Source organism: Callorhinus ursinus, unplaced genomic scaffold, assembly GCF_003265705.2.
Source record: "Callorhinus ursinus isolate GAN/ISIS: 27379988/994484 unplaced genomic scaffold, GSC_fseal_2.0 scaffold25, whole genome shotgun sequence".
NCBI classification, from domain to species: domain Eukaryota; kingdom Metazoa; phylum Chordata; class Mammalia; order Carnivora; family Otariidae; genus Callorhinus; species Callorhinus ursinus.
The window spans coordinates 4,189,536-4,210,495 of record NW_027397087.1 but is presented as its reverse complement, the minus strand read 5'-3'; the positions used below and the strand labels follow the sequence as shown (position 1 = coordinate 4,210,495).

The window sequence follows — 20,960 nt, the reverse complement described above, 5'->3', positions numbered from 1 at the left end:
TCTATCTATAGTACAACTAAAATCTAATGGTTTCAGAATTAGTAAAAGGTGTAAATGATCACAACAGTGCTAGGGTAAGGACATAGCAACTTATTTAACATTAGTTAACCTACAGATTATGGGAGTTAATGTATATTCATTATAATTTTAAAACAGTTCGGGGGACAATAGGAGATGGGATATTCCAACAACAAAGACTGAACAACTTTTTAAATTACAATCTGTCATCACCTGTCTATAGAGAGGTGAAGGGGTAGGGAGGTTAGAGGGTAAAAATCCTTGCCTCGGGATGACGACAAAGACGTGGTCCTTCGCTCTGCGTTATCCCCATTAACAAAAATGACAACGTGAGTTAAGAATATGAAACCATGGCTGTGGATTATTACATTGTAATTTTTGGAAAAGCAACCACAAAGAAAAGCACAGAGCTAGAGGGAGAGAGAGAGCAGATGGAGAAGAGCAGGTTGGAGGTAGGGATTTGATAGATTGGTGGCCTATATTCTGGGGTCTTGTACGATCTCAATAGCATAAAACAACTGACCTTCTGGGAGCTGTGTCCATGGACCCCATCAGAAGGACACTGGACAAAAAGTTATGTTGATAGAACTAAAAACCAGAGGGTGTCACAATGAGATGATGCGTCCCCTGCATGGGGAATACATTATACACAAAGTGGACAAATGACTACAACTTTAGAATCTACAGATCTAGCGGTTTCGAATTACAGTTTTAAAAAAATTAAGATTTTATGAGAGAGAGAGAGAGAGAGAGAGAGAGAGAGAGAGGAGAGAGAAAGCGTGCGAACAAGCAGGGGGAGGGGCAGAGGGAGAGGGAGAAACAGACACCCCGCTGAGCAGGGAGCCCTACACGCAGCTTGATTCCAAGACCCCAAGATCATGACCTGAGCCGAAGGCAGACACTTAACTGACTGAGCCACCCAGGCACCCTCAGAATTCGTTTTTTTAGGTTTAAAAAAGATAGTGTTAATAAAGCAGAGTTGGGAGGAGATAAAGAAATAACCCAATTTGTACCCCTCATTATGGCAATACTGTAAATTCATAGGATTAAAACCTAGATTTTATCTAAAGTGGATTTTATCTACTTTAAAAATATGTATTTTTCAGCTTTGTTGCCTTGAACTTTTATTAAAAGTGAAATCAACTTTATATTAAGGACATGCATGCTAACTTAGAAATACTCTATTTGTTGCACTTTAATTTTCTTACTTTATAAGCACTGTCAGCGTTTAACTCTGGAACCTATGGCATGTCAGGATTAATGAGCTTTGGATTATATCGACATGGGTTATATGTCTCCATGTTTAGTGTTGATCTCAATTTAATGAGGTTTTAGGTAGAGTTATTAAAATATTAGCCAATATTCTGGAAGGAATTTCACAGATGTACGTGAAACCACTGTGAGTAAGGTGGGTTTAGCTATTTATATGGTATAAAGTGTGTCAAACAGGTCCTAACAAATAGAGGGTTAAGCTAAACTTTGGGCAAGCAGTTTGTTACAATAAATCTTGGGTTCAAGAATTATGGCGTAACCACCAAGTCTTTCTGTGAAAAATATTTGAGCTCCCAAGAGATGCTCTACTTCCAATTAGTTGTCTGCACGAGGTAAAGGGAACACTTTCTCCAGGAGCCCAGTCACTGAGGAGTCCATTTTCAAGGTGCCAAGGACAGCACCAGGTCTGATCAGCGGCTCTTCTTTGGACTGAAGGATAAACGTGAATGTGCGTATCAGTCTCACTTGTATCTGTACAGGCCATTGTGTCCATTTGTCTTATGGATGTCCTAAGTCCCACCCTCCTTCAATACATGGCTACTGAATTTGCTGGATTACAAAGTCATGCACTCCTAGAGGGTCAGTGACCATCTGACTGCTTTCAGATGAACCCCCAAAGCCTAGTAGGTCCAAGTGTGTGGCCTACCCAGCGCTCCTCTTTAGTTCACAGCAGGGTCCAGAAGAACATCAGAAAGAGGACTGAAATTAGAGGTCATCACTGCTCCGGGCTTCTTTTGACAAATCACGGCATTCATAATTTTATAGATGATGGGAAGCCAAGTATAGGAGAACAGCCTTAGCTCTTCTGTGATTGACATATGGATATTTTCCCTCGGCTGGTTCAACAGCTTGGAACTTCCTCCATGTGAATGTTAAATCATTCACACCATTCTTAGAAATACACAAAAGTAAGAGTCAGAGGGGCCCCTTTCAGTGAAACTGTGTAAAAGCCAACTAAGCCTGACATTTGGATCATTCAGGAAGATAATGCATCTCCTCACGGCTCAAACAGAGTACTACTTAAGTTAACGGTACTCGATGATGGTTTCACTCCGGCTGGAAAAAGTCACACATGCAGTGCTATGAAATCAGCGTGGGACTGGTTTTGAAAATTAAGTCTACAGGACCTCCTGCCTCTCTCTTTCTACGAGTCTCCATGGTGCAACAATTATGTTTATGGGACTGAAGGAAAAAGTCAGAGGGAAGGAGAGGTGTGAAGCACATGGAGAAATTGAGAAGGAAGTGGGGGGATTTAGCTTACCACACAGAACTAAAGGGAAAGGGCAGGAGAGGAGATTGGGGCACTCAACATTCCAGCATTCTTTAAGACCAGGTCCGATGAAATTCCAAAAAATTTAAGAGTTGAAGATTTTAGCCACAGAATGAGAGATTCTTCTTCACTGCTGCAAAGCAAATATACTAAGGGCAACAGGAAAATTCTGAGCAGACATATTCTTAAGCAAACAAGGGCACAAAGACCAGTGATATTTGATATTTCCTTTTTTTACTTGTATACTGTCCAAATTGCATTCTAGGAATATGGCAAGAAATTTAAATGTGAAGCTCTTCACAACTGCCTTAAGTACTGCTTTCTAGACTGATTCTCCGCCTGCCCCCCAACCCCCCGAAATAACTGACATAACCGCTGAGATGGCCAAGCTCACCACCACCACACACAGCCACCACCAACCCTCCTCTGCTGGGCTCCCTCAGCTACCACCTCCACCCTCAACCCTACAGTGAGACACCCCCCCACCCCAACTTCCAGCTAAGTGCCAGGCACACTGCCAGGCATTTTGCATACTTTATCTCAAATCTTTATGTGAGAGTTATTTTTAATCCACATTTTCCAGCAAATTCCAACTTATATTTCCCAAATGTTCACTATATGTTCACATGCATCAAGGCTCAGAGGCTCCAGCTCTGGTTCCTAAGTCTGTGCCTTGTTTAAGCAAGGCGACATTTTAAAAATCACGCAATGATTTAAAAAAATAATGAACATTGTGAGGCTTACTAAAAGGGTTGCCACCAACTAATTGGGAGAAAGGTATGAATGAGGCATTCCCATTTTGACAAAAATGCCGCAGTAACGGATGCCTGGCATGTAGGAGTTTCATCTTAGACTTCTAGGGGAGAATTAGATAATGTACACATTATACATAGGAACTTGCAGAAAACTTTTAAACAGCATTTAAAGAAAAAAAAAAAGGCTTCCCCAATTGAAACATATGTTTTTACACAAATCTGCATGCTCCAATTAATCTGAACTGCTGGTGTGCGGCCGGACTGCCTTCATCATCTTTGTAAGCACAATGTACAATTTGTGGTCGGATTTCTAGCAAGAAAAGTGTACCTAATTTTGGCTCTCCCCATACTTAAACCTATCCTAGAAAAATAGAATTTAACCATAGCTTTACACAATCCTAAAAAAGAACTGTACGCAGCTGCTGACAGGTCATTGATGTTGTAATACTCCGAGTACCCGAGGAGAGATTTTATAGTATTATCCCAACGAATGGCATAAAAGAGACTTGGATTTTAAAAATTCATCTCCACTTGTCAAACATTATTAGGAAAGGAGGGGGAAAAATGGAGATTTCTTGGGATGATCTGACACAATGGCATGTTTTTCCGGTCCACCATGTCTGGCTGGCAGGACGCTTTTCTTCTCTGGTGTAATAAACAACTGTTTAGTACAATGCCATGTTTGGAACAAGGCAAGTTTTATTTTCTTTTTTAAGCTCTTGGCTCAAGAGAACGGTCTTATGGGAAATGGCTATTGTGTTTACTGTTATTTGATGATGAAATGTCATGACTAAAATACTTTGTAATAAATTATCCCATTCAATAAAGCCATCAATAGTTTGGCTGGTTTAAAAATGCAATTTGCATTATAATGCACGGAGAAATCCCTGATGGAACACTCCTGTAATGTATTAGTTCAGATCAACACACACACAAGTGGGCTTGCTCTCGTGCTCTCTTCCTCTTCTGGTTCAAGAGTTGTTTGCGACTTAAAAATATAAAAACTCAAAAATCTCAAAATGTCATTACCATTTCACAGCTTAGGACAGAATCATTTTGAAGAAGATGCTGAATTATTGAGAGTGATGATTGGCTAGAAGTGAATGAGTGGTATTAAAATGCAGTTTTCATCCATTTTTCCTGTAAAACAAATGGTTGCTGCATCAGTTTTGCTGACATAACAGAATAACCCCACCCACTTGTGTGCAGTCAAATCTCCATGTGATTTGTTTTGGTCATACCGCTAACTTTTTACAGTGGTGTTTATCATGATATATATTTGATCTATAGACTGAGTGATGAGAATTACTTTTACTTGGGCAACTTTTCACTGTCCATTAAAATAACTGGAGACACCCTTGAAAAGCCAGGGTTGGTAGTTATTTGCCTCATAAAAGAAAACAAGCTCCTATTTCTTCATTGGTCTGGTTGTGGTCTGTAACTACTTCTGGGAGAGGAATCCTTGTCAAAGGAAAACCATGTACACTGGCCAATCCTCTGCTAACACAAACAGTAGTTTAAGGAAAAAAAACCTGTTGAGGGAATAAGAAGCCAGGCTTCTAAGGAGGAAGGTCTCCAGGACACGTTCTGGAACCCTAGAGGGTGTTCAGCGCGCTGCATCCCTCACTATGTGAGATGCGGAAGGCCCACAGGCTGGATTTGTCCACCAACTCCTCCTGTGCACGCCTGAGATCTCTGAAGATGGGGACTGGATCTTCGGTGTCCCTGTGTTCCTGGGCCCACATGCAGGGCCCAGCAGTTTGGTGCCCGATATACATTCATGGATGAAGACGCAAAGGAGTAACCCCTCTGAGTAAAGACTACTGAGCTTCTGATCTGACATGTCACCATTCCCAATCTCATGGTGGCATCACAACCCTCGACTGTGTATTCCAGCAGCTTTTGGAATTTTCATAGGGCTGAAAGGATATCTGTGCTAAGTCTCTCCTTATAGTCTCATTTTCAATCAAGCAAGAACATGTTCCAGTTGTTTGAAAAGCAATGGACTCAAAATGTAAACTGGGTACCTATTGTTTCTTTAGATGCGTAGGCCATGAACTACTGGTTTATTGGGTATATTAGAAAAAGTGCCAGAATAAATATCTGAAGTTCTGGACTCCAGGTCTGACCCTGCCTCTAACTGGCTGTGTGACACTGGGTAAGTCTCAGACTTTTGGGGTCATTTTTTCCTCATCTGTAAACAAGAAGGCTGTACTAGATGATCTATAAAGTCCCTCTTCGGCCTAGTATTTAATCCTATTACTTTTTTTTAAGATTGTATTTACTTACTAGAGAGAGAGTGAATGAGCACACAGAGGGAGAAGCAGACTCCTTCGCTGAGCAGAGAGCCTGACGTGGGGGTCAACCCCAAGACCCTGAGATCATGACCTGAGCCGAAGGTAGACGCTTAACCAACTGAGCCACCCAGGCACCCGTACACTCTTATTTCTATAAGCAAAAATGAGTGCTAGAGTATACCTTCAAAAAAAAAAAGTCTTAAAAAAAAGGAGGGTGTCTGCCTACTCAAAAAGAACCTGAACTCTCAGTTGTAACATACACTTAAACCCAAGAGAATACAGGTATCATTTACTAGACTATTCCTTCCTATTCCCATTTTAGATGTGAAGTACATGAAAAAATTGTTTGACTTATTTAGCAATCTTTACTATCAAGCAAGACTTAGAGATTTATACTTAGGGAGTAGCATGGGTTTCAGGGAGTCTTTGAATTTTCTGAAACTGTAGGTGAAGTTTTACGGAAGTGCAAAGTTCATAGTTTTGATACTTCATTCAAAATTTTAGGAAGCTCAGCCTAAATCCTAGTCTAATGCCATTAACTGACCTACACTAGATTCCTAGCTCAGACACTAGTTCAGAGCTTGAGCACACTTCAGTTCTTTTGAGTCAAACAGAAATAGCATCTACTCTAAGGATGATTATAAAGATTAATACGAGGTTATAAAGAGAATTAATGTATATAAAATCACTGTTCCAGAATCCCTATCATAACAAGTACTTAATGAGCAACAAATAGATTTTGCTTTTTGCTTTAGCAAATGAGGTTAATCACAACTAAATTTTCAAGGTTGTTCACTGCTGATAATCAAACCAACTTACGAGGGTGGGGAAAATTCCATTTCAAAGATTTTATTTATTTTAAAGAGAAAGAGTGCACACATGGGAGCAGGGGGAGGGGCAGAGGGAGAGGGAATCTCAAACTGACTCCACGCTGAGTGCAGAGCCCAGTACAGAGCTCGGTCTCACAACCCTGAGATCATGACCTGAGCCGAAACGAACAGTGGATGCTTAATCAACTGAGTCCCCCAGATGCCAAGAAGGATTCCTTTTCAAAAGCTACAGAGAGAAATTAGGAGTAGAAGTGTGTCTGAATGTGGGAGCTTGTAAAGGAATCCACCTGTTTAATCCTGTTTGATAGGATTCTAAGTACAGTAATTAATTATACCATACGTGATTGTAGCCATTGGCTAAACCAACAGTTTAAAACAATTTAACATGCCTTGTAGTTTTGGTTTACATAGGTCTCTCTTCAACTATGTTTCCCGGCTCATCTTAGGCAGCTAATGGGATTTTTCTGATCCAAGCATTTGTTGGCATGAACTCAGGTAAGGGGGCTACAGGAGATGGTTTCTGAAGTCCCTTCTAGTTCTAAGACTCTAGGAGTCTCTTCTTCTGAATGAGGAGAAAAAAAAATCTTTAAAGGACACTGAAATCTCAGGTCTCAAATTGGCACACAATGCTCCCTGTCTTAACTCACGTGATGAAGTGCTTTAATGTAGAGGAAATTGAGACACACTCTCCATTTGGAATCATTCTAAACACAAATGACTGAGTTCTGGATCAAAGACAAAACTTGTTTACACTTCAAGAGAGGGGAGTAAGGAATGCTGCTGATATTCGGTATAGTATGACCAAAACATAAATGAGACCAGCTACCATATGCCGCTCAGGAAAGCAGTCTGTTTCACTGGACCACCTTCAGATGATGATAGTCACACTATCTGATATACCAGCTTAGTTGGGTGATGTCTTATATCGCTTCCTTCCCCTCCCGAATTCTTTGGTAAAGAGACTGGAATTTTGCAGTCTGCTGGACCTGAGGCCCAAGGTCTAATAAGGTGGGTAGCTAGTAAGCACAGATGCTAAGATTTGAACTTGGGTCTAACAAACTCCAGAATTACTGGTTCTTTCCATTACACCAGTGGTTCCCAAAGCGACAATGGAGAATACCAGATAGTTGTATCAGAAGTGAGCGGGGGGGGGGGGGGGTCAGAAAAAATGCATTCTTCTAGGTCTTAGACCCAGACTATCTAATTGAGTAGGTCTAGAGGAGGTTCCAGGACCTGCATTTTTTAAAAACAATTTTTTTTGGGGGGGGGGGGCTATATATTTTTTGCTTCCATTGGTGCACAGGTGGGGGGAGGGGCAGAGGGAGCAAATCTCAAGCAGACTCCCACTTGGTGTGGAGCCTGATGAGGGGCTCTTATCTCACGGCCCACGAGCTGAAACCAAGAGTTGGTGTTCAACTGACTGAGCCACACAGGTTCCCCCGGGGTCTATATTTTAAACAAGTATCTCCATTAATTCTGATGGGTAGTCAGGTTTGGGAACCACGGAGTTCCTGCTTGGGGCCACAGTCTCTGGGAAAGGCTTTCTGTAGGGAGTGAGATTTTAACACTGAAGAAACAATGTGAACTTCAGTATACAGTGGGTTGTGAGATGGCCTTTAATGAAGAGGTCTGGCTTGTAAGAGAAGACAATGGTCCCAGCTAGCGCAGGTCTGTGGAGGAGTAAGGCCGGGGATGCGTCTAAAAATCAGATAGCATGCAGGTTCATCATGTGGGACTCTAATGGATTGGTAGCCCTGTGTTGAGAAGGATTCAGATGCAGGGAGTGGTGTGGCATACAGCCACACGGCAAACATGCCAAAAACAGAACTTTATTTTAAAATGACAACATATGGTGTATTTTATAGTCCATCAAGATTGGCTTTGTTTAAATTGAATAGAAGATAAAAATAAGACGAATAGTAAAATTTAATTATCTCCTCCAAATTTTACTTGGCCCCTACAACTGTTTTTAATTATAGCTTCATGACTTTACCTGAATTCCTCAAGTGCAAATTCTTTCTTTTAAAATTTATTTTCATCATATCTTTAGCACAATGCAGAAAAGGAATCTTAAATATTTATTTCGGCATTTTATATTTTTATTGGTTTTGTAAACCATTGAAATTGTAGAGTGTACTTAGAGTGAGTTGATTCCATATGCAGTAAATCAACTGGAGGACAGACTACACCGTACAAAGTGAATCACTATAGCTAAAAATAACTTCCCCTCCCACCCCGAAAACCTGCCAACATCCAAACAACTACAAGACTGCATTCTAGAAAGAGGTGTACTATATTCCAAGATAAATATATACAAATTAAGCTGGAAAACCTCAAGGTGTTCTTGATTAATTCTCAGAAACATTTCACAACCATGTCTCATAGACACTCTCTGGGATAAGCACAAGGAGAGGAAGAAAATGATTGCAGAGGCTATGAAGATGGAAAGGGGGCTTATTAAAATATTTTAAAAGGCAAAACAAAAGGAAAAGTGGGTAAGCTGGGGATGAAAAGGCAAACAACCACAAAAAGGAGTTTCAGACCCAGTGAAACATTTTTAAGGACACGGAGCCTCTACTTCTTCAAGCTGCTTCCCAGGCTGGCCCAAGGTGAGCCTCATTCCTATGCCCCCCAGTCAGATACCTGTGGGAGTCAGTGGCTTCAGAACTTCCAAACAGGACTGGGTATGAGGCTACAGAAAATGGACTATGAAGAAGCCAACAACTCAGAACAAGTACATGAAAGAGCAAGGGGTTGGGGGGGGGGGTCTTACAATCTGTCCCAGCTAGGCCTGTGGTCACTGGGCACCTGGTATTCAGGATTATGTTCCCAGGCATGCAGAACACTGCAGTCTCTCCACAAGGGGCTGAAACATTAAAAAAAAAAAAAAAAAAGCCAGCGAAGACCTGGAAGGAATAAGTCGAGAGGCCTCCCCAGTACAAACAGTTGGATCATCGAACCATACTTTTTCAATCACCTTAAAAAAAAAAAATCTTAAGACTTAGACCTAATGTCTAGAATAGAGCCTGGCGAACACTAGGTGCTCAATAAATGTTTTCTGAATGTTGGTTAGGTGTCTGAATTAGTGTATGGTCTTGGTAGTTAGAAGCTTTGAATAGTTTTTTTTTTAAAAAAATAAGGGTGGAAAGAGGGAATGAATTATTTTCAGATCAAAAAAAAAATCAATGGAGTAGCTCAAGAAAGGTTGTCCAACAAAAAGTGAGCAAAAGTGAAAAAGGGAGTTTCATTGGTTGTGAAGGTACAGGGAATTATTTAGAGACAGAAAATTACAAAAAATTAAGCACATGTTTTTTCCCCCATCACTAGTTTTAGCCACAATTATGAAGATATTTGTACTGTGTTCACACTTAGGGTTCAGTACACGTTATTGACCTATCAAATATTCGGTAAATTAAACACCATAAAAATGTGCCTATCAACAATGATAAAGATAATGATGATCTGTGATCTTTTTTCCGGTAAATATCACATTCAGAATAACCTTTAGAATGATAGAACTTCAAGATCAGAAGTTTGGCATCAAAATGGAGATAAAAAGAGCAAAGCATGAAGCAGTCTTGAAATTTTAAGTTCATAAATGTAATAGGAAATTTAAAACTATTTCCAAATGAAAGTGAACTGGCAAAACCACCTGTTTTAGAAAAGGTTCAAAATGGCTCTAAGATTTAGATTTTACATTACCGAGGGAAAGAAGAGCTACACTATGTTGGGGTGATTGGCAACCACTTTAAAAGAATTAAAATGAGTTCATTTTATCTTTTATTTGGGGAAAGAATATTCCCCCTGAAGGCTCTTTGCTGCCTTTCCCCACGTTGAACCTGCATTCTGGGCTGGGATTTATAGAGGTCACATGAAATGAGTTTACTTAACTGAACAAGCGTACTGCAGAAACAATGTAAATGACAGGAAAACCAACCCTTTTAACACCAAGAATAATTTTATCTTAAAGGCTACAGCATGTAGTTATATGTAACCTTGTACTGACATAGGACAAGGACACTGATGAAGAATTTAGGAAGTTCCAAGAGGGCAGGAACTTTTCACCCCCTACTTCACCCAACCCCCCTGTGCCTAAAGGAGACACTCAATGAGGACCTAGTGAATAAGTGAATGAACAAGAAGTCGGAATTCCTTCCAGTGGATCCAGACCATGCCTCATGCCTCAGTCCCATCACCACTGCCGTGCCAGGATGCTATTCAGAGACAGGGGTGTGATGACGGAGGTCCCCGGCAGATCCTAAATCTGTCCCAGCAGAGGCATCAAAGGCTTCTCAGGAGAAAGGGAGTCGACAGAACTGGGGGGGGGGCACCCAAAACCTATTCTAAAACTATTAATCTGTCTCATTAGAAGTTTAACGGGAATTTCACAGAGAACTGAACAATGCATTTTGAAGAAGTGAATTAATGTTTCAAAGTAATATTTAAGCCAAATACTTAGAGGAACTAAAAGAAATCAAATTTCTAAAAGTAGTTTCTCGTTCTTTTCACATACAGATTTTCAGAATATGGCTCTATTAATTGACAAAACAGCACTCATCTACTGAACTAAATGAGAAAATAAGAAAACCAAAGGAAAATATTCAACGATAAAAAAAATGAAAGGGATAGAAAATTGTAGCTTTCCATAAATGTCAAAATATCCTACTTATACACTTGAAAAACAGATCCAGTACTTCCCAGGGTACATCTTACAACGCTGTTGCTGTTTAAACCTGGTGGTGGATGAAATCAGGAAAAGGCGCATGTTACACTTCATTGCTGTTGGACTAAGACTCTGGCAGAAAGACACCCACCTTCTTGTTTGAAAATAAAGATCCATCAAAACTCGAGTTGAAAGGTTAAGTGTACTCTCTGTGTAGTTGATAAATGGAGGCCTAATTTAATCAGGGGCCGTCCTAGGCATGGTTGCCCTGACCCAGGCTTCTGGCTTCCATGCGGGTAAGATCTAACCAAGATGTAGGCTCTAGGCCTTTGACCTACTCGAGACCTTGTCCGAGCCAGCCGAGAGTTCTGGTTAACAGCCGGGGAACCAGAAGTTCAAATCAGGAACATGTGCACTCTGCTAATCTAACACATGGCTCTAAAATTAAAACGCAACATGATCGAGTGCTTCGGGATATTTTAACAACTAGGAAAGAGATTACAGCTAGATAAAACCGGGCTTTCGGGGTCACTCTTGCGCCTTCATGTTTCTCCCCGTTTCTTTGGACTAGACAAATTTAATTTTATTGTATTTCTTAAGAATTTGCTAGAAAAACACAAGTTTGGCAACTTGTTTCATGGTTGATTGATCTGGGGGAAATGGGGATGTTGTAAGGTTTCTCTGCGACATGTGTCACCTATTAGATAGTTAGCTTTTTCTATTTCCAACCGAGCCAAACCAAATTAATTAGAAAGAGGTTTGAATTACAAGCTAAATACAATGAAAAGTAATAAAAACAGAAAACGACATTTAGGTCATCAATAATATTCCTGAGGTAATTCGGCATGGATTTTTCTTGCTTTCTATGATAAAGAGCTTTACAGGTTGTCAAACTAACAGTTTAACCCCCAGTTATTACAGTAGTAACAACTGCAGGCATCAAGGGCAAAATTTAATAATGGGGCAGATTTATTTTTTTTGGTTCACACTGTTTCTTCTGGAAATCAGTACTAGAAGATGGACTGACTTACCATGCACCTGAGGAAGTCTACGAATCAGTTTGATAAAATAAGATCCAATCTAACAATTAAAATCAAAGCAGATACCAGATTCAGGAGAAAGAAACACCACTCCTATTAGTTATTTTTTTTTAATATAGGTTTTGACAATCTCTGCAAGGAAGTCTTCCTACTCTTCAAACTACTTTTTGCTAAGTGAAAAGTTAAATTCCTGGTTCAGTTTTAGAATATCAGAAGTCCATGAAAACCAGTATTTTGATTTTTATAAATTTTAGTACAGGAGGGGTGCCTGGGTGGCTCAGTCTGTTAAGCATCTACCCTCAGCTCAGGTCATGATCCTGGGGTCCTGGGATCGAGTACCGCATTGGGCTCCCTGCTCAGTGGGGAGCCTGCTTCTTTCTCCCTCTGCCCCTCCCCCTTTCTCAAATAAACTCTTTTAAAAAAAATTTAGTACAGGAAAAGCCATGGTGCAAAGACTTGCCCTCCAAATAGCTAAATTTTTCAACTGGGAAGAAAAAAAAAAAAAACACCAAAAAATGGAGGTATAGATTTTTATGGATTTCCAGTTAACCCTTGGAAAAGTATTTAAGGAAGACTGGAGACTCCACCCGTTTTTTTTTTTTATGAATTTTTTAAAAATTAAAAAATTTGAGAGCACTTGCACGAGTGGTGGGGAGGGGAAGAGGGAGAAGCAGACTCCCCACTGAGCAGAAAGCCTGATGCGGGGCTGGATGCCAGGACCCTGGCATCATGATCTGTGGCAAAGGCAGCCACTTAACTGACAGCCATCCAGGCGCCATCCCCCTGCACCTAAATTTAAATCCTGGGTCTCCAGTTATCTTAGGTGTCTAATTGTGAAGCCTCTGCCCCCATATACACTGCGGCAGCTAGTGGCTGGCAGGTGCCTGGGGCTGCGGGAAGGTGCCCCTGTACCCAGGTCCTCCAGGAGGATCCATTCCAGCCCCCAGTACTGCACAGTAGCCAACTGCAGAGACCACAAGAAGAAATCTCTTCCCAGTTCAACCCCAGGGCATCCCATGCCAAACCGTGCTTCTGTGTTCAGGAAGCGGCTCTTGCAGGTGCCAAGGCCTGGAGACAGCACCAAGTGGCACAGATAACCACTTGGCAGAGTTCTTGAGCAACCTGAGAGCAGCAGCTGGGATTGTAGGAACACCTTCAACACTCTGAAGGTGTTCCTCCCTGGCAAGACAGGCTGAAAGGCTTAATTTCAGAGTGGATTTCGATACTAGACCATTTGTCTATGCTCCAAAGAGGTGCATGTCAAAGGGTGTAAGTCCAAGCTTCTTGTCAGGGCTTAGGAGGTTTTAAGATCTTGCTTCTCTGAAAATTTACTTCCTCCCACTTTCTCATCCAGCCAAACAATCAGATGAGGTTCTTTGACTGTGCCAGCCTCTCTAATACTTCCATACTCCAGCTTTTGTTCAATTTTTCTGCCTGGAATTATGTAAGCCCACATGCTAAGGTTGAGTCTAGTGGTCTTCTCTTGGTAACCTCGTAACGCCCCAGCCATTAGGTCAGAGTAAGCGCTGGTTACCCCAGATCTTAGAGCCATGCTATCCGATAGGATAGCCACTGCTTCAGGTACTATTAAAATCAAAATTCAGTACAAAAAAATGCATTTTTCTCAGTTGTGCTGGCCACATCCAAACTCAACAGCCATATGTGGTTAACTGTCTTGTTGGACCGTACAGATATAAACCATTTCTATCACAGAATGTTCTTTTGGACAGTGTGGGTCTAGAGAATACGAGGTGACTGTCCCATCTACCATGGGACCAATAGCCCTGGACACTGAAAATCTCTTGAAGCCAAGGGTCATTGAGGAGGGTGGGGAGGGATCTCAGTTCGGTCTCTGCTTGAGCCCAGTTCACTATGTCCCTGTGGCTCATAGATGTCAAAGGAGTTGAAAGGACATTTATGAACACTAGAACCACATCTGGGATTTTTAAATTTTTTTCACCTGAACCCTGAGAACAGCATGATGAACTTCTCGATTCTAAGTCTGCCTGAAAACTAGCAGAGGAAACATGCATGTGATTACAATGCAGGAGAGGGCAGGCGAGCACAAATTACCATTAAGACTCTACTGCTAATACTGGTTTGTTTGCAATAGCACTTTTGGATTATGCAGGCTTACCCTACCTTAGGAATCAATCCATTTTTTTTTTTTTAAAGATTTCAGAGTGCATGTAAGCAGGGGGAGGGAGTCCAGGGAGAGGGAGAGACGATCTCAAGCAGACTCCCTGCTAAACAGGACTGGATCCTACAACCCTGAGATCATGACCTGAGCTGAAATCAAGAGTCAGCTGCTTAACCTACTGAGCTACCCAGGCACACCTCAATTCATTCTTTAAAACAGTATCTTCAACAAAAAGTGAACATGGGGGTGAGGGGAGAGAAGAGGCAAATCAAGAAACAGACTCTTGATAGAGAACAAACAGGGTTGATGGAGGGGACGTGGGTGGGGGTTGGGGGAGATAAGCTAGATGAGTGATGGGCATTAAGGGGAGCACTTGTGATCAGCACCGGGTGTTGGATGGAAGTGATGAATCAGTTCTACACCTGAAACTAATGTGCTATAGTATTAGCTAGATGGAATTTAAATAAAACTTGGGAAAAATAAGAACCTGTCTTCAAATGACTTCCTCTTGGAACATAATCCTTTTGGAATTTGGATAAACAGAGGTCAAGGCAGGATTCTACCAGAATTTAGGGAAAAGACTGGAAAAGACCACCCTCTGAGTGGAACACAGCAGACTCCAGTATTCCTTCAACATGCACCTATCAGGGCCTCACCCTGCCACACACAGGGACACAATAGTGGGCAAGATGGAGTTGGTTCCTGCTGAGATAAAGGTCATCCTGTCAGCATAACTCAAGCCGAGAGACAACTGGAAAATGGACTGCCCCTGAAGGTAGGCTATTACCTTAGACGAGAGTAGACCCTCTGAGGAAAAACTGGAACTATAGGTCCAGTCTTTTACCTGAAATCCTTGAGCCTGATGTTTTGAGAATTTATCAGAATTAAAAATTTTTAAGTTTCCTACATTCAGTAATACCCATAGTGGAGAACAAAGCAGTACTCTAATCAAACATTAGTATTTCTGAAGGGAAACCTAGGACTTTTTAAAGCAAGTGAAAGGTCTCCAAATAGCCTTTTAAGAGTGCATATCAGGTTTTATTGCCAAATGCTGTGGTTTCCGGGACTGTAGAGTCCACGTGAAAATGTGTGACCAATAGGGTCACTGTTAATAGAGAATCTAGAAGAGAAGCCCAGGAGTCTTCAGTTCTGTCCTAGAGCTAAAGTACTGCTGGTCCGTGAAGACAAGGCAGCCGGTCAGCCTCTCCATACAGCGCTGCCTCCCCCACCACCGGGCACTGGAATGAGCTGGGAAGCTTCACAAATCTTTGCCCCCACCATACCCCAGACCACACAAATCAAATCACCCTACTCTATCAGTTGACCGTAACCCTCCCCAGAGCTCTGCTGTTCTCGGGGGGCAGAAAAGCGTCTCGGCTGAGAGGCTGGTTCTTAAATAGACTGCTTGGCTCCTCCATCCAATAACAGGAGACCTTGGGAAGGTAATTAAATAACCTTTTCCAGCTTGTTTCCTCATCAGTAAAATGTAGGTAAAATAGCATCTACCTGTGGGGATTACATTTTATGCCTCAACCTGGCTAGGCGATGGTGCCCAGTTACTTAATCAAGCTGTGAAGTATTTTGTAGATGTGATGAACCTCTACACTCAGGTGACTTTTAGTAAAGAAATCACCCTCTTTAATGGGGGTGGGACTCATCCAGTCACTTGGGAGGCCTGAAGAGCAAAAACTGTGTTTCCCAGAAAAGGAAGAATTCTGGCTCAGGACAACAGCCCAGAAATCCTCCCTGCTCTCCAGATTTCAGACTCAAGGCTGCAATATCAAGTCCTGCCTGACTTTCCAGCCCACCGTCCTGCACTAGGAGTTTCAGAGCTGCCAGTTCCTGAAATCATGTAAGTCAGTTCCTTAAAATAAGTTTCTTCTATGTAGGCATGTATCTTATTGGTTGTTTCTCTGGAGAACCCCAATACACATCATGCTTCGTGAGATAATACGTTGGTACAAGTAATGTGCTGAGTGCGTACTCAAGTCAGCTATTATTTTTAGAGTAGCATGGGGCTTGTTAGGCTTATCTCTTCTGCCATCACCAGGAGGTTCAGGGATGATCCTTAACTATACACTTGGATGCAGTCTCCATCTCTCCTCCAACCTTTGTAAACTTTTCTCATACTAGATGTCAAGCCAGTTATCTAATTCACTTTACCACAGATGTGGAACATCATTAGGGCTAACAGTGCACCTGGGCAGTTAGAGGTGCGTAGGAGGATTTGGGAAACTCCTTTATTCTAGACTCTGGGTCTCATCCCCTTGGTTGCCACAGACACCTCTACTCCTTTCCCCTCTCCTTTTTGATTCCTCCCCTGGCCCATAGTCTGGGTTCTGTTTGATCTCTTTGCCCCAGGGCTAGGCTATTTCCATCCTGGGAGTCAACAGGATGGCGGCTCTAGTTCACCCATCGCTCTAAGCACTCACTGAAGTCACTGACACAAATTTTCTTGTAGCCACTTAGAGCAAACCGGTTTGCCACGCAAGCAGGGGTGACTAGGAAGAAGCAGCTTCATGCACTTCTGATTGGCCTTTCCAAATAAAACGTCTCCTCTGTTTAGTTCCTAGAAGGGCTGGCCAGAGGCAAGAGACTGGAGGGGGACAGCTAGAGTCCACCTCAAATTTTTCCCCAAATAGTTTGGAAAGGAGGTCTGCTGGATGGAAAGCCTTGTCTGTGCACTGTGTTGGTATCGGTTTATTTAGTCAAATTCCCTTATTTATCAAATGAAGACCGTGAGGCTCAGAAAAAAGGTCTGGATAAGACAGCATCTTAGAGTCCAAGGCTTTCTTTCGCCATACCACATGGCCACCCACAACTTGGGTGCTGACCAGGTGGACTAACAGGACTTACGAATTGCCTTCTTTGCCAGGAAACTATGAACAGTCACACAAGCCAATGCTCTGTAGCTTCCTCTGGCCATCCATGAAATCCGTAAGCCCCTGGATGTGGGCTCCTGGGGGATGCAAAGCAGCAAATGCAGGTAACAGGAGCTGGCTCAGAGGCTAGTCCTGGCTGTGAACTCAAGAAATAAGGGGCTAAAAACGCCTGTCTCCTCTTTAGGTGGTTTCTATGAAGGAACTTGATTGATGACTACAATTTCTCAGGCCTTCCAAATTCCTAATAATGATTACTTAAAATGAAGTCAGTCCTGGGTTCGAGGCACCTGAGAAGCACCCATGTGACCAGCCCCTTCTTCCAGATCATTCCCTAGTGTTTCCCTTACTGTGCAGCGATGCCCTTGAATCTCAGCTCCACCCTACATGACTCACAGAAGGCTAATACCTAATAACAAAGGGCACGTGGACATGATATTTCAGGAGATGACCAAGTCTTCATTGCTGAATTTAATGAAAGTGAAGTTCTGAAGGTTGAAGGTCAATTACTGTGTGAAACTTTCCAGGTGGCTTTGCTTTAGTGATCTGAACAGGTGGGAGCATGAAGACCACCTGCTTCTCTGTTTGCACAGTGACTAATACATTTATAAACACTTAATAAACATTTAACTGTGGCAACTCTCTTAAAATAGTTCTTTCACAACTAGAATTCAACAGATTCGAAATTACTAGGTGACTCTGTAAGGCTACTTCCATAAAAGGGGATGGGCTGCAATTCTGGTGATGCTTGGAACCAATCCTTACCAACAGGCCAGAATTGCTGATCCTCATTATGCTCAGGTCTGACTCACAAAACCCAATACTACATACATGGGGAACATAGAACAGACTATGACAATTTTATTCCAAACAAATTGCTGAGTTGTAACACATTTGGAGGGGACCTTTTCCAAGATTCAGAGTGAGCTCTGAGAATTAAAAATATAGATCCATTTTCTGGTGTTGGGAAAACTGAATATCCATATGCAAAAGAAAGAAATTAGACACTTATCTTACACCATATACAAAAATCAACTCAAAATGGATTGTAGACTTAAAATGTTAAGACCTGAAACTGTAAAACTCCTACAAGAAAACATAGGGGAAAAGCTTCTTGACATTGGCCTGGGCAATGATTTCTTGGCTATGACACTAAAAGCACAAGCAACAAAAGCAAAAATAGACAAATGGGACTACATTGAACTAAAAACCTTCTGCACAGTAAAGGAAACCATCAACAAAACGAAAAGGCAACCTATAGAATGAGAGAAAATATTTGAAAACCATATTCCAATAAGGTGTTAATATCCACAATTTATAATGAACTCCTGCAATCCATTAGCAAAAAGCCAAATAATCGGATTAAAAGATAGGTAAAGAATTTGAATAGACATTTCTCCAAAGACCTACAAACTGCCAGCCAGTATATAAAAAGATGCTTAACATCACTCATCATCAGGGAAATGCAAATCAAAACCACAATGGGCTATCACTTCACACCTGTCAGCACGGCTATTATAAAAAAAACACAAAGGCTAAGTGTTGGCAAGGATGCAGAGAAGTTTGAACCCTGGTACACTGTTAGTGGGAATGTAAAATGGTACAGCTGCTATGGAAAACAGTATGGAGGTTCCTGAAAGAAATTAAAAATAGAACTACCATATGATCCAGCAATCCTGCTTCTTGGGTATATATCCAAAAGATTTGAAATCAGCATCTTAAAGAGCAATTTGTACTCCCATGTTCACTGCAGCATTACTTACAATAGGCAAGATATGGAACTAATCTAAATATCCATCAACGGATGAATGGATAAAGAAAATGTTGTATATACATACAGAGAAATGAATATTATTCAGCCTTAAAGAAAGATGAAAATCCCGTTATATGCTACAACATGGGTGAACCTTCAGAACATTTATGCTAAGTGAAATAAATCAGTCCCACAAGGACAAATACTGCATGATTCTTCTTATGTGAAGTATCTAAAATAATCGAATTCATAGAAGCAGAGAGTAGAATGGTGCTTGCCAAGGACTGTGGGGAGGGAGAAGTGGGGAGCTGTTCAATGGGCATAGTTTCAGTCATGCAAGATGAGTAAGTTTTGGAGATCTATACAGCATCATTGTGCCTACAGTCAAAATTACTGTAGTGTGCCCTGAAAAATTTGTTAAGAGAGTAAATCTCATGGGAAGTGTCCTAGCCACAAAACAACCAAAAACCCGAAGGGGTACAAAGAAACTTTTGGAGGTGATAGCTATGTAGTAATGGTTTCAAGATGGATTTGTATATGTCCAAAATGATCGATTTGTATACATGAAATATGTGCATTTTTTGGTATATCAATTATACTTCAATAACACCATTAAAATGTCTATTTTCAAATTTCACAGTTCAGGAAAAAGACAGAGAATGTAAAATTCCCTATAATAATCAAGTAAAACAAAACAAAACAAAAAAACAATTCTCAAATAGCCTGTGAAAATCCTGAGTTCAAATTTTAGCTTCAATACTATTTTCCCACATAAACTCTCATGGTATAGATCTAACTTCCCCTGTAACATCTCACCTCCCGCAATGGTCAGAATTAAGTTCTGTTGCTGCAAGTGAAGGACAAATCACAACAGCAGCGACTTACACGAGATAGTACACTTCTCTCAGGTAAACTGAGTTCAAAGGGAGGCAGTACTAGGCTGGCATGATGACTGCACAGTCACCAGGGAGCTGGGTGCCTACTCTGGTTTTGCTCTGCCATCATCAGCAGAGCATTTCCTCCCATGGCCCAAGATGGCTCCCAGAGCACCAGACGCCAGGGCCACGTTCCTGGCAGCAGGCAGGAAGGAGTGGCAGAGAAAAGTACACCTTTCTTTCAGGGCATTTCTCAAGTTGCATGGGACACTTCCACTTATGTTCCATGGCCCAGAAATTAGCCACCTGGGCACATCCTGATGCAAGGGGAACTGGGGCTTTATTTTTGGATGACTCTACACCCAGACTGAATCAGGTATTTTATGAAAGTAAGAAGGGGAGAACAGTTATCAGGCGACAGCTAGCTAGCAGTTTGTCTCTCAAGTGTTGGGCTTGATTGAATGAGGATGAACATTTCACAGAAGGAAAAGCTTGTCTGGAAAACTATGGAAGTTTGCGGGTGAGGCAATGAATAGACACAAAGATTTTATGTAACAGAATAAATGCATCATTTTTACAGTGCAACACATTACCTTTTCTTGCCTATTAAATACCTTTAAGAAGGAATCAAAAGCTCTAAAGACTAGATGGTAGAAAACAAATGCATATGTACAAGCTACCTTTGTTTACATTTGTTTATATGTTACTAGACAACTGGATAAATGAGTCTCTTGGCACTATGAAAACAGCTCTTTTAATTGAATATTAAAAGGAAAAAACAGAATTCTCACTGAAAGTCACATCATGGTGCAAAAAATACAGGTGCTCCAGCTTTATGCATTTAAACAGAGCAGATTTCACAATGATAAATAACGACAGAAAGCAAGTAAAAAGGCTGATTTGGCTTAGTCCACAGTAGACTTCTGCACTGGCTTGGTGGCTTTGCTAATTGATCATGTCAGATAAACCAACTTACAGAATGGACACCTCGCTCTGCACATTCAATCAAACTCATTCCCTCCTCCACCCCCAACTTTTTTTTTTTTTGTCTGGGTAGCCAGGTTGATTTATTAGAACGATTTCTTGAGCTTGTGGGTTGTTTTGGAGCACATACAAAGGATAGGCACCGAAAGTCACCAGACCTGCCCAGGATGCCCCTTGAACACTT

General features: G+C 41.4%; 1 protein-coding gene across 7 annotated transcripts in view; it reads right to left on the bottom strand.

Moving 5' to 3' along the window:
* CDIN1 (CDAN1 interacting nuclease 1) overlaps nucleotides 1-20,960 on the bottom strand; it is a 203,364-nt gene that overhangs the window by 22,930 nt on the left and 159,474 nt on the right. For 4 of the 7 annotated variants that reach the window (XM_073876767.1, XM_073876769.1, XM_073876766.1 and 1 more), the window contains one exon: nucleotides 9,216-9,308. The exons of the other annotated variants lie outside the window; for them this stretch is intronic. In XM_073876767.1, the coding sequence (XP_073732868.1) occupies nucleotides 9,216-9,308 (93 nt within the window). The remainder of the gene's footprint in view (nucleotides 1-9,215; nucleotides 9,309-20,960) is intronic. 7 annotated transcript variants of the gene reach the window in all.